Source organism: Pseudorca crassidens, chromosome 10, assembly GCF_039906515.1.
Source record: "Pseudorca crassidens isolate mPseCra1 chromosome 10, mPseCra1.hap1, whole genome shotgun sequence".
Classification (NCBI taxonomy): Eukaryota; Metazoa; Chordata; class Mammalia; order Artiodactyla; family Delphinidae; genus Pseudorca; species Pseudorca crassidens.
Window position 1 is genome coordinate 80,101,076 of NC_090305.1, and position 27,150 is coordinate 80,128,225.

The 27,150-nt window shown below is 37.3% G+C and overlaps 1 protein-coding gene and 1 long non-coding RNA gene across 10 annotated transcripts in view; one reads left to right on the forward strand and one right to left on the reverse strand.

Annotated features, from left to right (window-relative positions):
* LOC137232608 (uncharacterized) overlaps positions 1 to 10,293 on the reverse strand; it is a 26,183-nt gene extending 15,890 nt beyond the window's left edge. Inside the window, exon 1 of the long non-coding RNA XR_010947094.1 lies at positions 10,124 to 10,293. This is a non-coding gene — a long non-coding RNA (uncharacterized lncRNA). The remainder of the gene's footprint in view (positions 1 to 10,123) is intronic.
* CEP15 (centrosomal protein 15) lies at positions 10,276 to 26,463 on the forward strand. Of its 9 annotated transcripts, none has more exons than XM_067755043.1 (7): positions 10,290 to 10,377; positions 10,691 to 10,969; positions 11,573 to 11,654; positions 13,067 to 13,190; positions 18,085 to 18,153; positions 21,360 to 21,434; positions 23,603 to 26,463. In XM_067755043.1, the coding sequence occupies exons 3-7, from the start codon at positions 11,602 to 11,604 to the stop codon at positions 23,735 to 23,737; spliced, it is 456 nt and encodes a 151-aa protein (XP_067611144.1). In that variant the 5' UTR covers positions 10,290 to 10,377; positions 10,691 to 10,969; positions 11,573 to 11,601; the 3' UTR covers positions 23,738 to 26,463. The 9 variants fall into 9 exon arrangements, with proteins under 9 accessions (XP_067611141.1, XP_067611138.1, XP_067611140.1 ...); XM_067755042.1 differs by having other exon boundaries at positions 10,321 to 10,434; positions 11,570 to 11,654; XM_067755041.1 differs by having other exon boundaries at positions 10,321 to 10,434.
* Positions 26,464 to 27,150: the final 687 nt, after the last annotated feature.

Sequence of the window (27,150 nt, forward strand, 5' to 3'; positions counted from 1 at the left end):
ATTTATATGGATATATTTATGTACAGCAAAGTTGGCAGACAAGTAAGTTTATATAAAGTCTTTTTCCTCACAGAACTTTCTGTAAAGTTCCATAAGTACTCTCAACAGACTATGTTTAAACTATCAATGAAAACAAAATGGTGAGCTTAAAAAAATTAAAAGCATTCCCAGCTGTCAGAAAATGTGTCTTACACAGATAAAAGTTCACGTGCAAAACTAGATTACAACAAAAACTACAAGAAAATCTTGATTTCAACAATGCTGAAAAGCTTTAACAATTTAACATATTTTCTGTGTTGTGTCTACTGTGAATTACATCTCTACCAAGAACTCATATATACTGATATATAAAACAAAGAAAATACTATACAAACAATTATTTAATCTTATGTCTCTGAATCCTTAGTTACCTGACAGCAATTCAAAGTATTACTATGAAACACATCCCAGGATTTTATTGTGAACATCACATGTTAACATGAGAGTGTAGATTCAGAAAGCATAACTTTGTAATAGATTTTATATTATTACAGTACTCCACATGCAAAATCACACCATGAATTTAGTAAGTCACTCAGGAGAATGTAGTTGTACAAAGCATGTTTAACATTTTTAATTCTATCATATAATACAGAAAATCAAATTTCTAAAATTGGAAAAAAAAAACCCTACTGGGGTAAGTGGCTGCAATGACAGGCAGCTATACCAAATGTACAGCACTGAGGTACCTGAGTCATAACTTGCCATGTCCTCCTAACTTTGTTTCTGCAGCCCTTTCCAAACTTGAGATCTCTCTTCTGTCACTCAATACCAAAGTGGCTACCTAGATCTTATTTATTCATTTATTTGACAATCCTGTTATGCAGAATAGGGCTAGGTGCTATTCTAGGTATTAAGGATACAGCAGTCAGCAAGTCAGACAAGGTTCCTGCTGTCAAGAAATTTATATTCTAGTGGGCGAGACAGACCATAAACAAGTAAGCAAATATATATGATATATATGTATATGTGTATGTCTATGTGTCTATGTACATATGTATGCAAATGTATATCAGGGAGAGGTAAGCACCACAAAAATAATAAGAGGACAGAAAGGGACTTCCCTGGTGGCACAGTGGTTTAGAATCTGCCTGCCAATACAGGGGACACGGGTTCGAGCCCTGGTCTAGGAAGATCCCACATGCCGTGGAGCAACTAAGCCCGTGCGCCACAACTACTGAGCTTGCGCTCTAGAGCCCACAAGCCACAACTACTGAGCTCATGTGCCTAGAGCCCGTGCTCCGCAACAAAGAGAAGCCACCGCAATGAGAAGCCCGTGCACCACAACAAAGAGTAGCCCCTGCTCACCGCAACCAGAGAAAGCCCACAAGCAGCAATGAAGACCGAATGCAGCCAAAAGTAAGTAAGTAAGTAAATAAATAAATAAATACTTTTTAAAGAGAGGACAGAAAATGATGGTGAAAGGGATTATTTTCATCCAAGTGGGCAAGAAAGGATTCTCGGGGAGTAACATGTGAAGAGCATGAAAAGCTTTGTGGAAGATGTTCCAGGCAGGGAGAACTCTTGAGTGCAAAAGTTCTTAAGATAGGACTGAGCTTGGTGAGCATTAGCAAGATCAGAGTAAACGAGGGGGAATCTGGTGAGAGGTGAGAACACTGGTAACCAGAGCCTGATAAAGCAGGGCCATGGGAAGGAGCATGGATTTTCCTCAAAGGACAATGAAAAACCACCTCATGGTCTGAGGAGGAGAGTTACAAGTTCTGATTTATGTTTTGAAACAAAAATCACTGTGACTGTGGAGAAGATTGTGGAAAGAAAAAAAGTAGAAGAAAAACTAATGAGGAGGCTATCACGCACCAGTCTTTAGTACTTGCATTTTTGGACCCAAAGTAGGTGGCCTGTGCTGCCCATAGCAAGTTACTTCCAAAACCTAATTTAAGGTTATTCTCTGAAAGTGAAATTAGGATGGATCGAAATGCGAAGGATGGGAGCAGATATCTGTAGATATTACTCAAGAGAATGATGATGAAAATGAAGACTTTAAGAAAGATCCCAAAACCTAATTTTAAGAGAACTGAAGTGTAACGTCAAAAAAGTATAATTAGATGACAACCATAACTAAAAGATCTAAATTAATAAATTTCAGAACATGTTATTTAAAAATGTGCTTACAAAATGAGAGTAGTGCACATTGAAGGTTGCAAGCCATCAGACCACTGGTATGTGTGTGCACTGTGCTTGCTTTGTTCTTTTTTATTCGAATTAGTTGCTAACACTGAAAAATCAGAAAATTTCACATTAAAATCCAAATTTCTGTCTTCACTTGAAAAAAATCAGAAGCTCTGGCAACTTTATATTCATGCAAGGAAACATGCACAGCAATTACAGCAATCATTATAAAATGCTAGCAGAAACTTCTCTAAAGTAAATGGGTAAGTTCTTTTACTTCAGTTTTTGAGTAACATCGGACTGTTCTTATGTTGCTCAAAAAAAGGAAAAGAAACAAAGCACTTATCATGTTGCCAAGTTATATTCAGCAAGCATTCGTCAAGAAACTATTAGAAACCAACATCTTCTATTACGAGTTGGGAGTCTAGGGAAATCAATACAAGGGCACCAAACTCTCTAAAGTAGGATCACATCTCTATTATTAGAAAGCCTACTTAACATTTATTCTACGAACTCAAAGGCAAGTGCCAATTCCAGGATCTGAGATGTTCAGGGTTTAAGCTTCCAGTAGGCTACTTTGAATCTCCATATCTTTGTGGCTAAGAGGCAGAACAACTTCACCTATGCCCTGAGTGCAAGGCCTACAAGGTTTTGGAACTATACGGCCTGGGGGCTCACATGCAGGCCCTTTGCCCTGGGTGTCAGCTACTGCCTATGCATTGATCCACCGTTTGGAAATAAACTCAGGACATAAATTGCTACATACGAAAAATGAAAATCAATCAAATAAGTCCTCTCAAAAGGATTTAGTTAATTCATATAAAATCTGCAATCAATAAATTTTAAAGATATCACATCCTTTCTTTTTCTAAGCCACCTGACAAATCAGGTTAGACTAATCAGGCCTACTTTAAGTCCTTTTCATTCTATTTGCTAGACATCATATCAATGTACAGTAATTATAAACTGGAGATAGTTGCACTCTACATCTATAGAAAGTCTACTCAAAGAGCTAGGACCATGAGATGAGAACAAAGTATGATCTGACAAGCTTTTCCTTTCCTTTATAAATACTATCAGAATCATAATTTTAGTACCTTAAAAGCAATACACTAACATTGTGAAATAAATATTTACATGTAAAAAGCGTATTTTTAAATGCACAGCCAAGAAAAGTAAAAGTGATCTCAAATGAACATGCTCGGATATCTGTGCCAGATTTTGGAGTGGACTTTTATGGACCCAATTTTTTATGAAAATAAACTTTGCGTCTATTAAAAATTTTCAAGATATTAAATATGTAATAGATTTCCCAGTGGCATGTGGTTTGAATTGATATTGGTAAATAATTGTACATAAAATAAAACTACACTGAGTTAAATGTTAGTAAAAATGGCAAAATTAGATACAGGCACTATACCATTGCACAGGTATATGCCATATTACCAGCTGAAAAAAAGTCTTGCAATTACAGGTCTACACTATTTATTTCATTTGTGTGTAATTACATTTTATACACCTCTGTTTAGTAATATCAATCCAAGATATCTTTTGGAGAATATAATTAACTGGATGGTAGAAGAGAATGCGTGTGTGTTCTACTATTTTTGTATTTCTGTATTTCAAACAAGTTGGTCTTTGTTAGCTGTGTTTAACTGCCATCTAGAGTTAAAATGAATCCATTTCTTCTCCCCTCTACTACTCTTCTTCAAAATTTTAGGCATATGAGCCAACATGTTTCACCCCTATTTCATAACAAACAAATATTCTTCAAACAAAATTGTAAAAGGATAACTATCCAATTTTTCAAAGTACTATTAACATTTCTACCAGCTGCAAATATTTTCGGTTAACTAAAAAGTGAGGCTCACATGTAATCTAATTAAAACATTGTTTTTGAACATATAAACAAATCAATGAGCAACTAATACACATTTGGACTTGGGGAAATACATTAAAAACTTAAAGAAAATAAAATTTCAGTCTATTTCTATGGCCTCCTGTTTGTATTTTTTCAGAGTCCAAGAAAAGCAGACTCATATATAAGGATATTAAGGAATTATTTCATTTTTTATATCTGAAAAGTTTGATTATAAAAATTAGCCAAATCCCAAGTGTATATTTAACTACCTAATGTTTTTAATATTCTTATGTTAAAAGTGGCATTCGTATCCAAATCTGAGGAGAAGGTCTGTAAGAATAAACCATCAGTAAATCGCTCAGCTTTCAATTTAAGAAAGTCATTACTGAAAAGCAGTAGCACCTAAACTTACACCTAAAGCAGCTAGAGAAAGAACAAACAAAATCCAAAGTTAGTAGAAGGAAAGAAATCATAAAGATCAGAGCAGAAATAAATGAAATAGAAACAAAGAAAATAAAAGATCAATGAAACTACAAGCTTGTTCTTTGAAAAGATAAACAAAATTGATAACCCTATAGCCAGACTCATCAGGAAAAAAGGGAGAGGGCTCAAATCAATAAAATTAGAAATGAAAAAGGAGTTACAAACGACGCCACAGAAATACAAAGGATCATAAGAGACTACTACGAGCAACTATACACCAATAAAATGGACAACCTAGAAGAAATGGACGAATTCTTAGAAAGGTACAACCTTCCAAGACTGAACCAGGAAGAAATAGAAAATATGAACAGACCAATCACAACTACTGAAATTGAAACTGTGATTTTTAAACTTCCAACAAACAAAAGTCCAGGACCAGATGGCTTCACAGGCGCATTCCATCAAACATTTGGAGAAGAGTTAACACCGATCCTTCAGAAACTCTTCCAAAAAACTGCAGAGGAAGGAATACTCCCAAGCTCATTCTATGAGGCCACCATCACCCTGATATCAAAACCAGGCAAAGATACTACAAAAAGAGAAAATTACAGACCAATAACACTGATGAACACAGACGCAAAAATACTCAACAATGTAGGGGGCCCGGGTTTAATCCCTGGTTTGGGAAATAAGATTGCACATCTCAGTGGCGTGGCCAAAAAAAAAAAAAAAAGGAACCTTGAATGTGTTGGGTAAACACAGTGGCCTAGCATTAAATACAATGCTTACCAAGTAGTCAAGTATGCATTTAAGAAAGTTTTTAATTGCTTGCTCAATAGAGGACCAATGATAAAGCCGGTACAGGATTTATAAGAGCAAAATGGGGGGTGGGGGGAGTGGAGAAAATAAACAGGAAGGAAGGTTATGAAAGAGAGAATCCCTGCTTCAAGAAAAACCCAAGTTAGAACTCTACTCAATACTGTGTAATAGCCTAAATGGGAAAGGAATCTAAAGAAGAATGGATATATGTATATGTATATGTATAACTGATACACCTGAAACTAACACAACATTGTAAAGCAACTATACTCCAATAAAAATTTTAACAAAAAGAATAAAATATTTCACCAAGACAAAAAAAAGAGGGGCTCAAGATAGACAAGAATGGCAGTCACAAAACATTGCTTTGGGGGAGTTTCAAATAGAACTGCCTGCAAAGAATATCAGACATTGTTTTGCCTTATTGTTCCTAGAGTGGGGGAACCTCTGGTTCACTGACATGACCCAGAACTTGTCTAAACGTCATCTGGTTCACTAGCCCCCTTGATACTAAATGCCCAAGCCATGAAAATGTAGCACAACTCTAAACACTTTCAGTCATGCTACCCTAAAGAACACAAGAGATATGACATCATGGAAATAGATAAAAGGAAATATGACCCTTCCATTGCACCCCCAAATTTCATAGAAAGAAATAAGGGGGAACTTCCCTGGTGGCGCAGCGGTTAAGACTCTGCACTCCCAATGCAGGGGGCCCGGATTCGATCCCTGGTCCACGAACTAGATCCCACACGCGAGCCGCAACTAACAGTTCACATCCCACAACCAAGGAGGTGAGCCACAACTAAGGAGCCCTCAAGCTGCAACTAAGGCGCCCACATGCTGCAACTAAGACCTGATGCAACCAAATAAATTTATTTTAAAAAAAGAAATAAGGGTTTGTTATTTTTTCTTTTCCCATCAAGAGTGAGGAATAGAAAGGACTTCAATGATTCATGTGGTTCCAGGCTTCAGGCTAGAACTACAACATTGCTTTTTAAAAACCTAGAAATGTTTACTCTTCTTTAAAAGTTCAAAAAGTTTCCCTTCTTTAAAACTCCAGATCACCTCTTACTTTTTGTTCTTCTGCTTCAAAAAAAATAGATAAGGAAAACGAGACCTCTTTATAGATGTTGCATTTTCACTACCATGATATTTTTATTGAATAGAATTTTATGTTCCTGGTCCCTAGCTTGAAAAGTGAAAGAATTGCATACTTTGGATTTTTATTTTGCTTTAAAAATAAAAAAGTAAACTGCTTTTCATTAAGAAAAGAAAAGAAAAACCCAAGTTAAAGAGTTATAGTGAAACTAATGAATGAATTAAAAGTCGCTGGGAAATCAAGGAGACAGGACTGAAAAAAAAAAGGCCTTTATAAATTATACACAGCTGCAAGCATGTCAGTTTAAGACAGAAGGCTTGCATGAACTTTGAATTACTAAAACTTGGGAAGTAACGAGTATATATATTTCTACGTATACAACATACAAATGATCTGCTAAGAATTATCACATGTGCTGTCAACTTTAAAATTCAAATGCTTCCTCAAGTGAATTTTAGGACTGCTGAGGTTTTTAACTTGCCCCCCTAGAAGGAAAAGTCATATGCAAATGTTCACTGGAAATCTCTAGGATGGCCTTGTTCTCCCAGCGAAGAACATCTACAACATAGGTGCCAGCTGTGATCATGATTTCTAGACTGCAGAGTTTTATCTGATTGGACCTAGATTGATAGCTGAGTCACAGACCAAAGATCCCAAAGAGGTATCTCGTTGTAAGTTCTCTCTGGCCAAAACCCATGTGGGGACAATTTAAAGCATTATAGATCTATTTGGAGAATAGAATATTTTTCCATAGTAAAATGGACAGTCTACAACTATGGAAAAAGGTAAGATTCTAATTATTTTATTTCAAAGTGAAGAAAAGCAGAAATACAGGCAAGTAGCCCCACTTTCCAAATTTCATCTGGGATTTCCCAAAACAGAAGAAAAACTAACTCCATTTCAGATATGAGGTCTTTATTTTCTTAATATTTGACTACACAGAGTAAACCCAAAAGGAATCTAAAAAGATGGCCTCTATACAAACCACAATAGAATTTACTGTTAGTCATTTGGAGTCTTTCAAATTGTCAAGGATTCTGCAATTCTTTGAATTATTTCTTACTCTAAAGCTTGTCCTTCCTTTTTCATCCGCAAGCCTGCCTCTTCTGCCCTCATTTCTATTCTCTACTTACCGGTGTCATCTCTAATAACACCTTCTCTTTATTACTGTCAATCCTCTATTTTCACATCCTCTGGTACCAGAAATGAAATCTTCAAAATTGGGGGAAATGAGGAGAAAACACTCTTCTCAGTGCTTCCTTTCCACTGGCCCTCACCCCAGATGTGTTCTGAAGCACACACTCCTGTGTCCACTGCCTCCTTCACATTGAAGACTTCACCCCCAACTCACCTGCCACCTGATACACACAATCACAAAAACAGACTTCCAAATCCCACCCATTTTTCAAACTCTACCTCAGTCTCCCAAAATGCCATCTAGACTATCCCAATTCGTAGTGGTCTCTCCTGTCTTTTCTAGCACTCTCATAATCTGTATGATACGTTTTAACTTCACATTCTCAATATAATATACAGAGTTACTTAGAATACTAACATCAAACAAGCTGCAGTTCATTTACTAGCAGTGTGACCTGAAGTCAGTCATTTCTCTACGCCTCAGTTTTCTCAGCTATGAACAGGAAGATAGCAAGAGTTCGGCATCCTTGCTCATAGGGTTATTATGAGGATTATTCATGCAAAGTGCCTAGTACAGAGCAAGCACTCAATAGGCATTAGCCATTTTTATGTTGTCAACCATCATCCTCTAGTTTTTGCATATATCTTAAGAGCTGAGCCAGATTCTCAGCTGTTGAGAGCAGAGACATCTTATAGATGTTTAATAAATACATCTTTATGACTAAATGAGCCAATAATTTCTAAATAATAATGCTAAGGGAACAATTATAGCATGCTAGTACACAGAACTAGTCTAAGGTTAGGAAATAATAACTTCACTATATATTTACAGAAAGCCTCATTATGGGCCAAATGTTACTTAGTAGGTTACAACAATCTTCATGGTAGACCATGAATACCTCACTCCAGAAAGTACCTAAACTTACCTAATAAATACAGAAGCTGTACATTAATAGCTAGTCTGTGTAATTGCCAGAGATTCTTCCTCCCCAGCCAGGTATCTCAGAAAGGATCAACCATGGGTTATGTCAGGAGGAAGGGTGCTATCACTGTAGATCTTTAGATAGGGAGGAAATACTTTTATGGGATGCTATCACTAAATTATCATAGTCTATCTAGATAATCTCTAAGTATCTGTGAGATATCCCTGCTTCCTGTTCTCCTAAAAACTGCAAGAACATTTCTGAGGTATTCATTCCTTAGTTCAGTGCTAAGGCAGGCAATGACCTAAAGAAGCTGGGCTCAAAGTTGAAAGAGCTGGGATTGTCCCAATTGTGTCACTATGCAAGTTCACATAAAGAAGGGAGATGAGTAGTTTGTCTTCAGCAACATCCAAATGCTTTAATGGGCCATCTTCCAGTTCTCAACTTCAACCCATTACCAATTTAAGCAAAATCCTTATTTGTTAACATCCATAAAAGATAAACAAGAATGCCTTGTAATCGTGCCAAAGCTCCATTTCATTCCTAGAACACAGGACCATGCAGAGGTCTATTTTTTATCTTTACTAAGTAACACCGTGAAACAGCTAAATCAAAAGTCCTAGCAACTAAAGACAGACCTCTCTTAAATTATGACAGAATTACCACGGGGGAATTATTTCATCCATTCATTCAAAAATATCTACTGAGCACCTATAGTCAGGCAGTTCTAGTTGCTCAGCAAATAGAAGAGACAAAAATATAAAAAGGAAGTTCAGATTCCAGTTGGGGGCGCACTGGTAAACAAATGAACAAGGGATTATAAAATACATGGAATGATGCTGTGTTCTGGAGAAAAGTAAAACAGGAGGAGGAGGAGGAAGGGTGAAGAGACAGACTTGCGATCTTATACTGCAGGTTCAGGGAATGCTTCACTGAGGAAGTAGGACTGAAAGATGAGAAACTGAGTCTATGTCAGTATCTGGGGAAGGGGCTTTCCAAGCAAAGAAAACATAGAAGTGCAGTAGCCCTGAAGCAGGAGCTAAGTTTTACGTAGATATTCTGGAAGGAAAAAAATTTAACACCTGGATTGGAGTCCTAGCTCTTTGCCCTTTACCAACTCAGTAAACTTCAGGAAGAAAACATTACCCCTCTTGAACCTCAACTTCTTCCTCTGTAACTCAGGATACTACCATGTAACTCACAAAGTTATTTCAAGGGGAGAAAAGGATGTTTAAGAATGCACTAAGGGATTATTCCCAAATGTTTGTCCTGAGGGCTGCAGGAATTCTTGTTGAGGCTCTGCTGGCTTCAAGCTACAACTTACGTAAATGACCAAGCTTGATTCCTCATCTGTCAAGTTAGGAGAATGGCATCCATCTCACCAGGCGTTGTGGGGATTCACTGAATGAGATCATCCACGCAAATACAACGACTGATACACAAATTCCTCAAGAAGTGAAAGATCAGCATGCTTGTCCCTATGGGGCTGCCCTACAAGCAGGCAGAACTCTGCTGCCGGGCTCAGCATCAGATGCCCACCGCGAAGCTCTTCCTTAGGCTCTTGTGGAATTGACTGTAAAGTCTCTGGACGACTCTGAAGTGTTTTTCCCCTTCCCCATTCTACTGTGATGTTCTGGCTTCTAAGACACCATTTTCACTCTCTGAAGTCTTTTCAACACATGCAGGTACCATTTTAAAAGCGCTTGAAATGGAGCTACCACCAAACGGATTTTCCATGGGGTTCCTGAAGTCCTCCGCCAACCTTCACTTCCTCAGAGAAGCGTCACTTCACTAGCCTTTGGTGAGGGACGCCCTCCTTTTATAAGGACGTGATGACATCACCTCGCGTCGCGTCGTGCTTGCGCAAAGATGGTGGCGTGGCCACGCCCAGGTCTGCACCGAGACCTAACGTCCACACAGTCGGCGGCGCCCTCCCGGAAGAGGTCAGTGTGGGGTTCGGAGAGTGAGTGAGTGAGGTCCTACAGCAGGACGGCCTGCGGGTGAGTGCCCCGAGTGTCCGAGTGTCCGAAGGACGGCTGCGCTCTGGTGGGGCGGATACTGTTAAGGGGGAAGAGGTAGGGTGATGAGGAAAGTTCCCGAGTCCTTCCAGTGTACGCGGAATTTGAGCGGTCCGTGGGCTGATGATTCCTAGAAGCAGCGGATCTTCGGTTCAAACGGCAGACGTTGTCTTGGGGTTAGTGTGAAGTGCTGATGGTGGTCGCAACAGAAAAGAAGTTACTTTGGACTCACTTCCAGGAATTTCCTTGACGCTGCATCCGAAACTGGGAAGAAGGCGGCGAGGATTGGCCTGCAGTGATTTCGTCGGAAAGTATCTGTAACTCGACCCCTTCCGGGCGAGCCTGTTAGTGATTGCTGTCCGCGGTGCTGAAAACAGAGCGGCGCCTTGAGGAGGAAACCCGTTGAGGGCAGGACGGTGTTTGTTTCCCTTGGCAGTGCTCAGTGTCGTACGCTCCATGTGTGTGTGAAGGAAGGGCTCAGTTTTTTTTAAAAAAATCAGTGCTGGACACTCAGGCGGTGAGCAGACAACCAGTATTAACTAAATAAGATTTAGGAAAGCCAGTGCTTCATTCCAAGAAGGAATTTTCATTCCTGTTTTTTTATTACATCATTACAGCTCAAATTGCATTCTCCCTTTGGGCAGGCACCTTCAGCTCTTGCACCCAACCATATTTGCCTGCAGACTCAGTCTTCCAAGTAGTTCGCTAGACCTCTGTCTATATTGGCCCAGGCGCTTTCCTCTGTTGAATTTTACACAGTGGGGTTTTTTTTCTTTCTTTCTTTCTTCCTGTTGATTCAGTAAAATGTTTACTAGTCTTAGTACCAGCTGCTTGTTTGTTTTGAATTCTGATGAAGGTTAAAATGTGGGTAAAAAAAGAAGAGGGGAAATATGCTGCATTTACCTGTGTCACAGTGTTCTGGGATGCATCTGGCATATGGAAAACTATGTATCATGAGTAGAAGTGTTTTTAAGTGCATTCCTTTCATTTTATACATTATTATAGCTCAAGTTGTATTTTTCCCTTCTGAGAGAACCAGTGGATTGAGGTGCTGAATGATCAAATGTTGCAAAGCTGAGGACATGTGGTAGAAGTAACTTTAAATGTTATTACTTAGCAGAAAGCTTATAAAGGCAGCTTTAATTAAAGATGACGTCCCTGTTTGCTCAAGAAATTCGCCTTTCTAAAAGACATGAAGACATGTAAGTTTTTTTAAAAAGGCTAATCTCAATGTACAAACTGTCCTGGCTTTATTAGTGAAACTGTGTGCATAGGAAGACTTAAAAATCTGTAAGTGTGTCATTTTAATTTTCTGACACTTGAGAGATTTTGGTATTAAGGCATGTCATTATCCCTCTAGAATAATAAAGATTAAAAGGTCTAATTGTGTTTTCTGTCTTCTTAATTCTTGTTACTAATATCTAGATAAATTCATTCTCCCTCTAAGCTTTCTATACTCCACATTGGTATTTAATGAACTTCTCTAAACTTCTTACCAAGGGCTGGCTCTCATGGGGGTGTGACTGTGTAGTCACAGGCCCTGCACTTGATGCTCTAACTTCACTATCTTGAAATCCTCAGTAATTTTTTTTTTTAACAAGGGACCCCAAATAATTTTTTGCCAAGGAGAAAAATTTTCATTTTGCACTGGGCCCTGCAAATTATATGGCCAGTCCTGCACTTATATTTAGTATTAACCCTTCTCTAACCTCTGTATTGTGGGCTCTCATGTTTTCCTTTAATTACCAGGCTCTCTACCGTGGCCTCCTAAGGTATTTTTCTTACAAAAATTACTGTTCAGAGACCTGGGGTTTTAGTTCTACCCTCAAGAACAGCCCTATGCAACACAGTGTTTCTTGAAAATCTCAACTATTTGGGAAATGGTTACACTGTTAGGTGTACCATTTGTGTATTTTTTTCTCATCTGATCATTTAATAAGACCAAAATCTTGTAAAAATGAGCATATAACCAGGGAGAAACTTTTAAAGTCCTCTATATATATAACAAAGTAGTTTGATAATTTACTTACACCTTTCTACATCTTTCTTCAATTACTGTTTTACCTTGTTGTGAGTATGCACGTGTAAACACAGCCTCTCACTCATATATGGAACCATCATCTTTCTCTTGGAAAAAGAGGAAAAAAATATTTTTATTGCTTCTTCAAACATATGGAAGTTTAGCACAATTCTAAATGTGTAACATAAGATTCAGGGGTACTGAAGTGTTAAGCAGAAGGTTTCGTATAGCAAGTTATATCAACGTATGTGTGGGGAGGTATATATAAGTATGTGTACAAAGGGATATGTATTACAGTTTGCATTTTCACTAAATATTTTTCAACACTCTACAATAATTTCAAAAGACCAGAGAGGTTACAAAAACAGAAACATGTACTTATAGCATACATATGAAAATAAAAATAATTTTACCAAGACTTAAGGCGTACTGAACTACCTAAGGTTTTCATTGTCTTATTAATTGACATAGTAATTGGCTTTCAAAACAGGTTGAACTTGAAGGGAGGTGCAATTAAAAATGAGTTATTTATCAGTGTATTGGTCAAGCAATAAAATGTTTCTTTAAACTTTATATAATCTTCATTTTCTCTAGAGTATCACAAAGATTAATGTTACTTCAACAAATGGAGAATAAACTTGGAGATCAAAACAAGGAAAAGACCCCTCAGATGCAAACAGCTGAGACTGCTTTACAAAGGAACATTAGTCTTTTAAAGGTAAGATTCTCTGAATTAAATATATTTTCCCCATGTTGCAAAAACGTTTTAGGTCAACTTCATAACTTTGATTTTTGTAATTTCTTCGTTTTGAGTTACAGAAAGAATTAATGAGGTACTGTCTATTTTTTAAACCCATGTTAATTGGACCAGAAGCACGGATCCTCATTTTTTAAAATGAAAATACTTGAAGTTTGCTTAGGCTAAGGAAAAATCAGTCACCACAGGAAGAATTTTAAGGTCACCTTTGTGCAAGAATAAATACAAGACATAGCTTCTATCTTCCATCTTCTTTTATTCGTAGGGAGATCCTGAAACACGATAAAGCACCTATCATGTATTTAAAACAATTTGATTTTGCCCTACTGGGGCCACAGTCAACACACAGAATTCATATCTAAGATAACAGATTTCCCTGATCTTTTTTGATGGTGATGGAGGAGGTGGTCAAAGTATGTGATTGCGCAAGGCCTCACCATTTGGCCAGTGTGCCCATTTGGAGTAAAATCATATGTGTAACATTTTTGGCTGCTTGCTATACTTTGCTTCCAGAATTGTATGGCTTCATCCATAATTAAAACCCTAAAGTTTGCTTCCATTCAAGCTTCCAAGAGATCCTATGACTAAAACATTTGGTAGTAAGGCTATATTATTTAAGTTATAAAGCAGTGTTTTCAGTTTTTTATTGTTAAATATTTTCATCGATAGGCATGATGTAGTTCTCTTCTGTCCTCACTAGAGGATAAAGGAAGAGGAAAATTCAGTTATCTTCTCAGCTTCTGGCAGTTTGATCCACAGTAATTTAAGTCACAGCCATAGTGCTACCAAAGCATTCTATATTGCCATATGTCTTACTTGCCCAATGGTGTTTGCAATATTTATTTTTAAGTGGAAATATATAGGGTAATCTAGAATTTGCACGGAAAAGTCAGAAAATCTAAATTGGAAGTCTTGAAGGCTTGTTTGCTACTTATTACAGCAAGTACAGGTAATATTAAGTGTCTTCCTTTTAATGAGAAAGTATTTGATGAATGCCCAGAGGGTCCTTACTATTGAGCTAGTTCTGGGCAGAAAGTGAGGATAATAAAGTAAGTATAAGTTAGAGTTCTTTAGATCAAGTAGCTTACAGGCTCAGTTGATGACATAAGGTTGTCACACACAAAATAGAGACCTTGTATGATCAAACATTAATTAAATTATGTGGAATACTCAGCACTTTAGGAGTAAGTGTAAAAACTCTTTGAAAGCTAGAATATGCTATGAGGTCTCAGAGAGGAAGCTAAGCTGGAGCTGCATTTCAGTAGGCAGATGGGAAGGCATGCCATTGAATTTTTAAGGAAGATTCAAGACCAGAAGAAGAACGAATGGCCTTACTAATAATGTTCATGGGATCCTAAGCTAACTAGCTTGGAAAGTCACAGGAAACAAGGCTGAATATGTATTCTGAGACCAGATGAAGAAGTTGAGACTTGGTATGTAGAGATAATATAATATTGAAAGTGAGCCAAAAAAAAAAAAAAAAAGAGAGAGAGAGAGACTTATATAAGAAACATATGAATGGGTCTTTAAGAAAGAGTCATTTGCTATTTAGATGCAAAATGATTTCAATAATGGAGAGATTGAATTTAAGGAAGGTAGCTCCTTGTCATATCTAGAAGGAAGATAATGAACCTAGTTTCATAGTCATTAGAAACCAGTTTGGTATGGTGTTCTTTCCCTGAATTATCAAAGTAATATATTCTCACTATAAAAAAACTTGAAAGAGCAAAGATGAAAAAGAATACCTTCTATATCATCTGCCCATTTAGAAATTAGTATATTTTTGTGTATTTCCTTTCAATCTTTTTATAAACATTTTTCAACTATCTCTTACATCCCAGATACAGTGCTTGCTGTTAGAGATGCAGTTTTTCCCCGTTTTTCTTTTAAACATACTTTGAATAACTGGATATCCAATTTTTTGTCCTTCTTTCCCGCATATTATTTTCTTTAACTTTGGGTATAATCTTAGTGGCTCTCTCATAGAAGTTATCGTGACAGTAAAATAAATAGGACTTGCTTACACAATTTGAGTTGGGAGAGACTTTAAAAAGCATATAGCTTAGATTCTTATCTAAATGTCTTTTTTTTTTTTTAAGCATAAAAACTTTTCCCAAAGATATAAAATAGATAAAAGTGGACCTGCTTTGGCCCAAAGCCCTATCCATTCAGCCCTCTCTTGCCTGCACTGCTGTGGCTCTAAGGAGCTGTGAAAACCAATGATCTGGGCTAATCCCTTAATTTAGAGATGAGGAAACCATAAGGTAACTACTCCTAATACCCCTTTGTCAAGAACAGGTTAAGTTATAGCAGGATACGTACTTAAGTACGGAGTGCACTTGAAAATGGTACCATTAAAGCCTGGCAGCATTCCTATAAGATAGTAACAAAATAGGGATGACTGTATCACCGTCCATTATTTGACCTTACTCACATGTTCTGAACAATATCATAAACACTAAAAGGGCATGAGCTTTAACTTTCAGAAAGAAAGATATAACACTAGCATCTTTCAATGATGTAGTTTTATACTTAGAGAAGCCAAAGTTGTTTCAAAACTGGTATGAGTTGAGTAAAATTAATGGATAAAATGTAAACATAAAAAACAACAGCAATCCTATATATATACAGCTGGAAAATAGACACCACATTCATATTAGCAATAAAACTATAAAATATATAATTGGGAATGCTTTTAACAAGGGATCTGCATGAATGGTATTAAGATAATTATTACACTTCAGTGGGAGCTGTAAGAGAAAATTTAAATGGAGACATACGCCTTAATCCTGCCTGGGAAGACTATTATTTTTCTAAGTCAGTTGTCACAAAGTTATTTTTATATTTAATAAAAGCCCAACAAAAATTTCTCTAATTGCACTTGAAAAAATAAATTAGCAAAAATATCAAAGCATGATTTTAAAAGGGGAGCAATAAGAAAGAGACTAATTCCATCAAACATATTAGTAAAAGAATGAATAGGAGTCTAAGCAGTAAAGAAAACTCACAGTGAAGGTTTAGTCAGTAAATATAGAAGGTAGCGGCCTTTGAAAACAGGCTCAGGGATTTTTTCAATTAGTATTAATACAATGAAATTTAGCAAAATCATAATGGATTTGAAAGCCAGAGAGTGACACTTATACCATCACGCACACTGGAAGCGTGTTTTTTAATTGCTATAAAAATTTCACACCTGTGTAAAAGAAGGAATAGAAGAATGTATTTCCATGCACTTATCACCCAGATTCAATCATTATCGGAACACAGCTAGCCTTGTTTTGTCTATACTCCTCACTCCCACCCCTTAAGATCATTTTGAAGCTAATCCTCAGACATTGCATTGTTTCATCTGTAAATATTTCAGTATATCTCTTTTTTTTTTTTTTTTTTTTTTTGGCTGCATTGGGTCTTCGTGGCTGCATGCAGGCCTTCTCTAGTTGCAGCAAGCGGGGGCTGCTCTTCATTGCGGTGGCTTCTCTTGTTGAGCAGCACGGGCTCTAGGCTCACGGGCTTCAGTAGTTGCAGCATGCGGGCTCAGTATTTGTGGCTCACGGGCTCTAGAATGCAGGCTCAGTAGTTGTGGCGCATGGGCTTAGATGCTCTGCGGCATGTGGGATCTTCCCGCACCAGGGCTCAAACCCATGTCCCCTGCACTGGCAGGCAGATTCTTAACCACTGCACCACCAAGGAAGTCCCTCAGTATATCTCTTTCTATATTTCAATATTTATCACTAAAAGATCAGCACTATTTTAAGCAAAATCAAAGTATCAGTATCAACCTAAGAAATTAACAATAAATCCTCAAATATCCAATCAGGTTCCAAATAAAATCCAATTTGTAATTGATACATCTCCTAAATTTCTAAAAGTACTCCCTGCCCGTTTTTTCCCCCCTTTTCATCTATTTGTTAAAGGAACTGGGTCATTTGTCCTGTCGAGTTTCTAGATAGTGCTAATTCTATCACTGAGGTACCCATTTAACACGTTCCTCTCTTCCCCCTCATTCCTATAATTGACAGATCTAAGTTGTGCTGTGCAACAGAAATATAATTCATGCCACATATGTAATTTTAAATTTCCTAGGAACCATTTTTAATAACGTCAACCTAAACAGATTACGTATTATTAAAATTTCAAACAAAATATTTGAAATGTAACTGCTATTAAAGGTTAGTAAATATTTTATATTCTTTTTTCTTACTAGACCTTCAAAATTCAGTGTGTATTGTGTGCCTACAGCACATCTTAAGTCAGACTTGTACATTTCGAGGGCTCAGCAGCCACATAAGGCTAAGGAATACTCCACTATCAGTGCAGATTACAGAGGCCTGATCAGACTGAAGTTCGATGTTTTGGGGAAGAACACTCCTGTAATGCCAGGCTCTCTCTCTCTCGTTTTGGAATGTTAGTTGTTGATGATCATTGCCTAAGTATATTCATTAGGGGTTGCAAAAAGCAATATTCAATTATTTTATTCCTTCTCATTCAACTGCTAATTATTTATATTGATAAACTTCCCTTCATCAATTATTTGGTTACACTGAGGTATATTTCACAGAGGAAAAAGCATGATGAATGCTTGATTCTATTTAGTTTTCAAAATAATAGGTTGGTTCTCTAGTATCTTCCAAAAGTGACCAGTTAGGTGTTGTTGGTTTTGGTTGCTTTTTTGTTTGTTTTTGAGCTGTCTGGGATTTGAAATTTTTCAATCCATTTCCATTTTTATTCCTACTTATTCTCAACTTGTCCCAATTTTACCAAGTGAGAACCTTGTCAGATTAGCTCCTGAGTGCTTCTGATGGCATCTTAACAGTCTGACAGTTTCCTTCCTTTCTGGTCTGATGCAATCTTCCAGGCTCATCATGTGCATTTGCTGCTTAGACCTGGAGTTGGCCATTGTTCCAAGGAGCCCTGGATCCTTTTGGTAGGAAATATGTTCAGAGCCCTCTATCTGGGCACTAGTGGGGTTTATTGCAACTTTTTTTTTTTTTAAGATAAAATACATCAGGAGCTCATATCAGAAATTCCAGAATTCCAGTTTGCAAGGCTTTTAACTTAAAAACTCATGGATCTTGTACCTCTAACTTCTTTTCCTCAAACCAAAAATCTGTTCCCAAAGAATTTTCCAATACCAATGTATCCTGTGATACAGACAGCACTGTCACCACCCATGTGATTACTGAGAATGGTTTTCAGTAACATCCTTTTTACAATCCTTTTTGTCATTAGGGTGTATCTCACTAGGGATGCTCAGTCAGAATACTGTGTTCTAAGACCACTTGATGTAATTCTTCTCCATGTGGTTATGCCACCACTAGATAGCAGTTACGTTTGCTTCATTTTATGTTCAAATTTGTAGGGATTGCTTTTTCATTTGTTCTCTAAGTATATAAAATTTTAAATGGTCTAGTGACAAATCTATACAACAAGGCAACAAGGTACAGGTAAGGCTGGCCAACTAGCCTTTCTTCCTCTCCTCTTTTTTCCTTTTCTCCCCCTACCCCCTTGGGTGCTTTGTAAAAAAAATTTTTTTTTAAGTTTTTGGTTTATACTCAGGAAACTTTGATACCTCAGTCTGTATTTATTTAATGAATATTTAAGTACCTAGTACATACCCTGCCCTTTGTTAGATTCTCAGATTCTTAAAGGTTGTATGAGACACAGCCCTTACCTTCGGGCAGCATATACTGTAAAGGAAGGTTCTTATATGGAAGTATTAAGATTTAACTTGCTATAGAAGGCTGGGGTCAAACTGCCAAGATTTGGGGTCAGGCTAAGGAAGGCATGTTTGATCCTCTGTGTTGTGAGTACCAATTTTTTTTTTTTTTTAATCTAGGGGATGACATATTTAAGGTACTTTTTAGCAAAACTAATCAGTTCCATGTTAGGTACGGATTGAACTAAAGTGAGATATGGCCTAGGCATGAGTACAAGTAAGTATGAAGTATTTGTTGAATGAAACAGCATTGAGAATGACATGGAAGAGCTCGAGGAGACATCCTGATGGAACAATACAGGGAACTTTGAATTTTTCAATGGCAGGAATAAGAACAGTTGGAGTTCGAGGATACTGCATAGGTATCTGAGTGGGTAGAATTCCCACTATTATACATTCAGTACATTCAGTGGAAAAAGATGAGTTTAGTTTTATCAGGTTGAGAAATAAGGGCTAGGAAGAAAAGTTAGCCATCCCTCCTCAGTAATAATTAAAGCTAGATCAGCGACAGTCTTGGAGAGAGGAAACTTAAAAAGATGGGGACAGATGTCACAAATCTTAAGAAAGCCCACCCTGAGGACTAAACCAGAGAAAAAGGAGCCAGCTGAGGAGAAGGAGTCCGAGAGGTAAGCGAAACACCTAAGAAAGTGAAATATGACTTAAGCTAAGGAAGAAGTTCTCTGGAGGGGTAATAATCCCTTGTTGAAATGCTGCAGAGGGGACAGTTAGGTGAGGCTGACTTAGGCCTGCTTTTCCAGGCCACACGTCCCTCCTCCTAAACTCATCTCCTGCTCTTTGTGTTGCAGATCTGCTCTTCTCTACGAGATATTCAGTATCCTTATTTTCTGATCTTTAAGAACAATGTTTAATCTTGCCTATAGGTGCTAGTGGCACCCAGATCTCCCAGTAAAGATAACTTTGTAACTGTTCTTAGAATAATGGTAAAATTGGGGTTCTGATTTTTATTGTTTGATTTCTAGAAGTAAAAAATGGTTCTTCCAGGACCTTCTTAAATTTCAATGTAATCAGAAGACTTGGTCTCCCATGTCTGTTGTATCATCGGCATCAAGAGCTCTTTAAGCCTGAGTCTTGGCCGTGAACTTCTGGTATGGGAGAGACACGCTTATAGATGGGCATTTTATCCCTAAATTGTTGTCTTTCCCCTTCAAATCACCTTCCTCTAGACAGCAGGTGCATTACTGGTTGTGCAACTTTGGGGAGTCCCTTTAGGGAGTTTCCTGTTTTTCCCTTTTCCATTTCACACCCATTCCTTGCTCCCGCCGCTGCCATCTGCTATCTCTTTTCTCCTGTTCAGCGTTGGCTTCTTCACACCCCACTCCCACGCCCTTTTCCATCGCTCTCCTTCTGTCCAACAGCCCTGTACTTAGATCACTCCAGTGCTTGTACATGGAGCAGAGAACTTTCTCTCTTCTCTCGACTCACTAAGCTCAAAGGAGAGACAAAATTCACATGGCCTTCAACCAACACCCTGGAAACTTGACAAACCTAAGGAAGCACAAGGCAACACAGGTGCTGATTTGGGGAGTATTTATTTAACAGGGCTCGAATATTTCTGTTAACAACTTGCAAAGTCTTACATTTCTGGGTGTGAACTTTATGTACAGATCTAGATAAAATCTTTACTGACGTATGAATCAACCTTAAGTACACTTGTGTTTCTACAAACGTAAGAGAAAACACAAACATCTACAAGTTCAACTACAAAGTACTGCACGATACTTGAATGCCATCAGCTGAAGGATGTATCAATACTACCTAGCAATAAAACTTGCCTTTGAGATTAGCTTAGCAATCTGATACTAAAAATCTAGATAGCGTAGTGAAAGGTTCTTGTTGCAAAGTACTCAGGTACCTCATGGACCTTTTCAATGTGGGAAGTATTTGCCTAAGTATAAAATTAAAAAATGGAATATTGAACAAATGTAATGTGTGTCATTCATATACCATTTGCATTATCTGGGCAGACTAGAACTCTTTGAAGGTCAGCCTAGCATGGGTCCGAGTATCTGATTGTTTTTCGTATCGGAATATTTGACTATTTTATCCATCTGGCTGTTTTTAAAGGATTTTAAAGCTAAGTTAGTACTCTGAGCAGTTTAGAGGAAGTTCTTTTTCCAAGAATTATTGGCATTTCCTAGCTACTTAAAATGAAAAAGGCAGAACTTAGAAGTACCACCCCCATCCCTGCCTTTTATTTTAAAATAAGAAACCCTGCATCCTCTCTTTGAAACCGGTTAATTAAGCAGTGATCTGTCAGTGCCTGTCCATCAGTTCAAACTGTATATCCAGAGGAGAGTTGAAGCGAGAGATCTGGGATACAGATATTGCTATTACAGGTGCCATTTGTGTGTGTGGTTTCAATACATTTTGTTTTGAAAATGCTTCTGTTACAGGATATAGAAGCGGCAGAGAAGTCTCTACAGACCCAGAATCATCCAGTTCCACCGCCTGAGGTGGCTTCTCTTGAGGTGAGAATCTTAAGGAACAAATGTGAAAGAAGAGACCCTCAAAAAAAAAAAAAAAAAAGAAGAGAGGCTCTTCAGTTAGTAGTGCATTGTAAGTGGCTGTGTATGTATATATCCCAGATTCCTTCATTCAGTAAAATAAATGAGATGTGTCTCACTGATCTCTCTATGTCCACAGTGCCATGCTTTGTATGTAGTGGGTAATCTGTAAGTATCTGGGTTTTAAAAAAATTTTACATCAAGTGAAAATTTTATCAAGACCTTGTGTCTTTTCACCGAGTCACTTAGAAACAACTCTTGTTAAATCCTAACAGACAATATGCACGAAATCTTAAGATGACAGCCTAACCAAAATGCTTTTCCTGTTGGCTGATGTTAGAAGTAGCAGCTCAGTCTCTTCACCAAAAATGCAACCAACGCTATTTAAATGCATATTATCATGCAGTATAGCGTGGCTTTTGTCTGTTTGATTTTGCTCAGTTCAAGAACAGATTGGGAAGATGGTTGGCAAAAATAAACCGTATTTGGTATATGAATGTATGTGTGCTGAAAGGGAATTTGCTACATATAGAATAGTTTGATTTTATATTTTTAATGACCTTTTTTCAATACAGTTTTTGTTTGCTTCCTAACCAGTGATGTGAATAGACTCAAAAATTAAAGGCTGAGAATTTGCCCTGCAATTTTCTGTGTCATCTAGAGTAATAAGGAAAGGCAGTGATCAAGGATAGAAAGAACTCCCGTTCAAAGTTGCGCCTTGGCCATGTCTTTTTCTTTGTTGAATTTTCCAATACCTTACTCTGGCCCGTACAGGGCCCACACAATAGGGGTTAATCCAGCCGTGAATGGCGGAGAAAACACCCAACCACAGGCCTTGGTTGGTATTTTTCTTAGCTAGTCTCGCACAGCAGGATGACCTTTATTTTAAGTATGTCAGGCTACTTCTCAGACCACATGCATAGATGCATAGATACATGGAACCCCTCATCATTTTCAGCTTTCAGAGCCCTCATACTTTTTTTTTTAATAATAGCATCTTATTTTTTTTTTTTATGTTTTAGTTTTTACTTTTTGGCTGCACCAGGCAGCTTGTGGGATCTTAGTCCCCTGACCAGGGATCGAACCCGAGCCCACCGCAGTGGCAGTGCTGAGTCCTAATCGCTTGACTGGCGGGGAATTGCCCCCACCCCCTACCTTTTTAATGCTCAGTGTGAATAATTATGGCTCCCCAATGCTATCTAACTCTTTGACTGATTCTGAAAATGAGCTGGATAGTGAAGATCTCATATCAAATGCCCTCCTGTGACACAGAGCTTCTGGCATCTGACTTTTCTCTGGCCTCCTTAGGGCACTCAGCCAGGAAACCATGCAAGCGTGTAGATGCCGTACAGCAATGCAGTGTGAGCTTCTACAGCTTACAGACTGCTACAGTCAGTATAGGAACACAGCGTCTCAACTTCCAAGTTACTTGAATTAAAAATAGCTAGATGAAAAAAAAAATAGCTAGATGATGTTGATATTATTGTTATTATCCAAAAAAATGTGGGAAGAAGTTACAGTTTGCCATATCAGGTGCTCTTCTAAAAGATATAGCGGGTGCATAATTTTGCGGATGCATAACTTTAAATGTTTTTCCCCCCTACAATTAAGGGGTCAGTTCACCTGAGTCCTCTAGCATGCCCCTTATATTTCAGGTGCTGATCTCATCCAGGTCACATCTTTTTCTGTTAGTTCTAAAGCAGTTGTTCGTGTTGAATCATTTCATTGTGATAATTTTAGTATGGGCGATCATTTAGTATGGGATTGGGAACAGTAAACAAAAACTTTTAATGATTGTGTAGCCATAAATGATACTACTGGTAATAATCACAAGATTGGCCACAAGAGGGCGTGTAAAATCACAATAAAATTGTAAAACCTGTAATTCTGCCAGGCTCTAGTTTTACTGAGAAATTTGAAAATTAACACTAGTAAGTAGCCAGATTTTTTTCTAAAATTAACATAAAATATTCTGTAGAGGAAGTGCATTCTACGTATATGTGTGAGTGTGTGTGTGTGTGTGTGTATACGCACACACACACTTAAGTGAATAAACATTTAGACTATTATGAAGAGCCAAGTTCAATTGCTTGATATGCTTTTTTACTTTTGGATGTTGGTTTTTTTTCCAGACTCTTTACTGGGCATCAGTAGAAGAATATATTCCCAAATGGGAACAGTTTCTTTTAGGAAGAGCACCATATCCTATTGGTGTTGAAAATCCAAATGAAGCAGAAGATACCATTCAAAAGGAGGTGCAGCAATAGCTTCTTCACATACTGTTTGAAAAACCTATTTAGGAAAGCTGAGTGTTAAAGAATATGCAGATCACTGCAGGAACTTTAGGAATCAGACATGTTCACATTGTCTCATTACTTCCTCAATGACAGTGAAGATTTGAGAATCTACTTGGAACTTTCGGGCCATCACTGGGAGACCTACTACTCTTTCAGTGTCATGAATTTGCTTTCTACCAAACCCATGGAAGTGTTAAAAGCTGATACTGAAAGGTGGACTGTTGATTAAATAAGCTGCTGAATGAGTGTTGTGTGCTGTTAAAAAAAAAAAAAAAAAAAAAGTCATTTACTGTCACTATCACCTAAACAGTGAATACCAGTAGTTCTGATTTTACATCTTCTATAATCTTTACTTTTCAGTTATTTTGTTATGGGGATAAGGCTCAGGATCCAAGTGGTTGTTTGCTCACTCTTTTAGCTTTTTAACAAATGAAAAGACAGTGACAATCGCTTAGTATAATAATATTGATCAGGAAATAGATTCATAGGATTTTGTCCCTCATAGATCACTGGACCTGTAAAAATTCTCGAAGCAAGAACTAAACTACCAAGCATTCAATAAGTAGCCAGTTTCAGGAGGGCTCAGACTGGGTTCTGAAAAAGGACACCTATTAGAGTTGGGAATGGTCGCTGGATTTTGACCTGGTTATTTAAAGATTGCCAACCCTGTGAACACAAGTAACTCTTCTCTCATCTTTTCATCTTTAAATCTATCCTTCCCTGTCCCTTCTATTTTCTTTATTTCTCAAACAACTGTCAGTCAGAAACTTTTGGGTCACAACCCTCAATAGCTTTGGGATTCCTCAATCCACCACTGCTGGAGTGCTCAAAAAAAAAAAAATTCTGATTTTTCTAATTATAAAAGCAGCTCCTGCTTAGGAGTCCACATCACAATGAAAGATTTTCAATTTTAAACTGGTTTGTGGTTTTATAAGACGACAATAGGACAAGCTAAAAAAAAAAAAGTCCATTGTGCTGATAAGTTCCTTTAAACTACCATCTTGGAAATATCCTGTTGAGTGGGTGTTGGTGTGGGTAACAATAATGTTGTTTTCATAGCATGTGCTGGCAGATGAGCACACTTCTCTACAGTGTTAACAGTTGTAATTAAGGAATAAACAGCACAGAGTGTCAGTCCGATGACAATTTCATCTATAGTGTCACAATACAAAATGTCACAAAATATTAGAACTGTTATATAACTATAAAAAGGATTGGCTTAAAAGCCAAAAGCGCTTTAAAAAGGAAGACAGAGAAAGAAAGAAAAAAGAAAACTGGCATAGGGACCAAAACCGTTTTATACCTTCTCAAGACTGTTCTGTCACGAAAATAAATTGATATATTTTTTTTTTTTTCCTGTTACATTACAGTTTGGTTTCTAGCCATCCAGTTGATTTAGCAGGAGAATGCAGGGCTTTTTAGCAGCTTTGAATTGGTAAACAGATTTAGATGTAGTAGAGAGAACATGAGGAAGTTTTTTTTTTTTTTTTTTTTTAACATCCAATCTTTCCCAGCATATGCACATAAGAAGGTGAATGAAGCGATGTGAAACTTATTTCTCTTTAGTCAAGTGAAAAAAAGGCTAAACATTTGTTGAGATGGTAAAATATTGTGTCAAGCAAGTAGGCATATTCCAAAATTAAACAGTGGTTGATACATGAGCCGTCCTCAAATATTTGAGCATTACGCTTCCTTTGAGTTCTGTAAATTAAAGCACCAGTAGGTTAGATTAAAATACAAAATGAATAGCAATTTAACCATCTCAGGAAAGGTTCAGGTTTTTTTCTCCCCTAAATTGACTAACTTGCTAAATCTTATTTTTTTTTTAAACCCTTAAGTTTAATGTAACCTGGCTTATGATTTAGGGCAGAAGGGAAGCTATTTCTAGGCTTCAGTGGTACCATTTCCCCCATTTCTAGTTAGTACCTCAAAAACTCCCAGAGGGGACTTTATTCCTGGCCCACCCAGAGTTTTCCCCCAGCCCCCTTCTTGTAGAATGGAACAGATTGCACCACATGGTGTATGTTTAAAGAAAAAAACAATCCCGAAGAGACCTAGATACCCCATTGAAGGGCATTATATTCCTCATGGCAAATTAGCTTTACGTAGGAATTTCCAAATATTGTTTTCTGTAAGGAGGAGAGAAATACAGTATCTAATGTACATTTTGTACATAATTAGTAGGAATCAGACAACGAGAAAGAAATGTCATCTACTGAGACTTTTTCCTCCCTATTCAGTGCCCTTACCATACACTACATTGTACCCACTAATCTTTATGAAAACTATGAATTTGTTTTTTGTTTTTTTTTTTTTTAGAATAACGGCGTTTTCAAAATAAACCCTGTTCCAAGAATTTTTCATAGCCTTTCTTGGATTGTTGCAAATGCATACATATTCAAAGATCATTTTCTGCTGAACACTTCTTGTGTATGATATTGAGTATTATTAAACCATAAAATGCTAAAGTTCAGAAGGAGCTGCAGTTTTTCTCTGAACTTCAAAAAATTAATTTTACTAAGTACTCAGGAAAAAGCCCAATACTCTTGAAACCAGACATCTGGTCTTTCCCATGCGTAGGGAGCAGTGTGAATGGAAGTGATGTCAAACGGACAGTTTTTCTCTGCCTTATGTATAAGGTGTTTTAACTTGCTAGCTTAAGACTTAGATGAGAATTAAAATGATCTTTAACTGTATTTACCATTTTGTCTTCTCTGCCTCATCCTCCCTTTTCTATTAAAAAAAGAGAAAGATGTATTGGGTATATTTATTTTAGATTCAAAATTAAACTTATTTGGAGGCTATTTTGTCAGTTAGGAGACAACTGGAAACACTGGGAGTAGACTGGGGAAGGGGTATGTGAAAAACCAGGGTATGCAATCACCAGTTTCAGGCAGGAGAAAGATACTGAGCTTTAAACCCAGTGTAAGGTTTTACTGTGTAAAATTTAATGCACAAGGCCATGAATTTGGCTTTATCTACAAAATACATTCTTTTCCTTCCTTAGTCTATTGTCTTTTTATTCTAAGCCAATTCACATCATTTCATTTTTTTTTAAGAAAGTCTCTTGTTTAAAACTAAAGTTTTAAATCTCCCTGAAGAGTTTTTTCCCCTTTTCAAGAATTGCCCAAACATAATACCTACATGGCTTAAAACACCCTTCACTGCAGTAGTCTATTTTGACCTCTTCCACTTTAATTAGGATAGTAAGTTAATTTTTTAAAGAGTTGCTGACCAAAATCTGTTCTTCAGAGAAGGTAGTAACTAGATGGTGAATTCAAACAGTTAAATAAAGTCTATGAAAAATATGGAGAAAGGGAAAGGGAGAGAAATTAGTTTGAGAAAACTTTAAGATGGAATAAGAAAGTGTCTCTCTCTCTCTG

What these genes read in the sequence shown, in the direction of transcription:
- CEP15 (XM_067755040.1), top strand. Translation starts at nt 11,602, where the DNA reads ATGACGTCCCTGTTTGCTCAAGAAATTCGCCTTTCTAAAAGACATGAA. An exon ending in GGAACATTAGTCTTTTAAAG is followed by an intron (nt 13,191 to 18,084) that starts GTAAGATTCTCT and finishes GCAATCTTCCAG; the next exon opens with GCTCATCATGTGCATTTGCT. An exon ending in AGGAGCCCTGGATCCTTTTG is followed by an intron (nt 18,154 to 21,359) that starts GTAGGAAATATG and finishes CTTCTGTTACAG; the next exon opens with GATATAGAAGCGGCAGAGAA.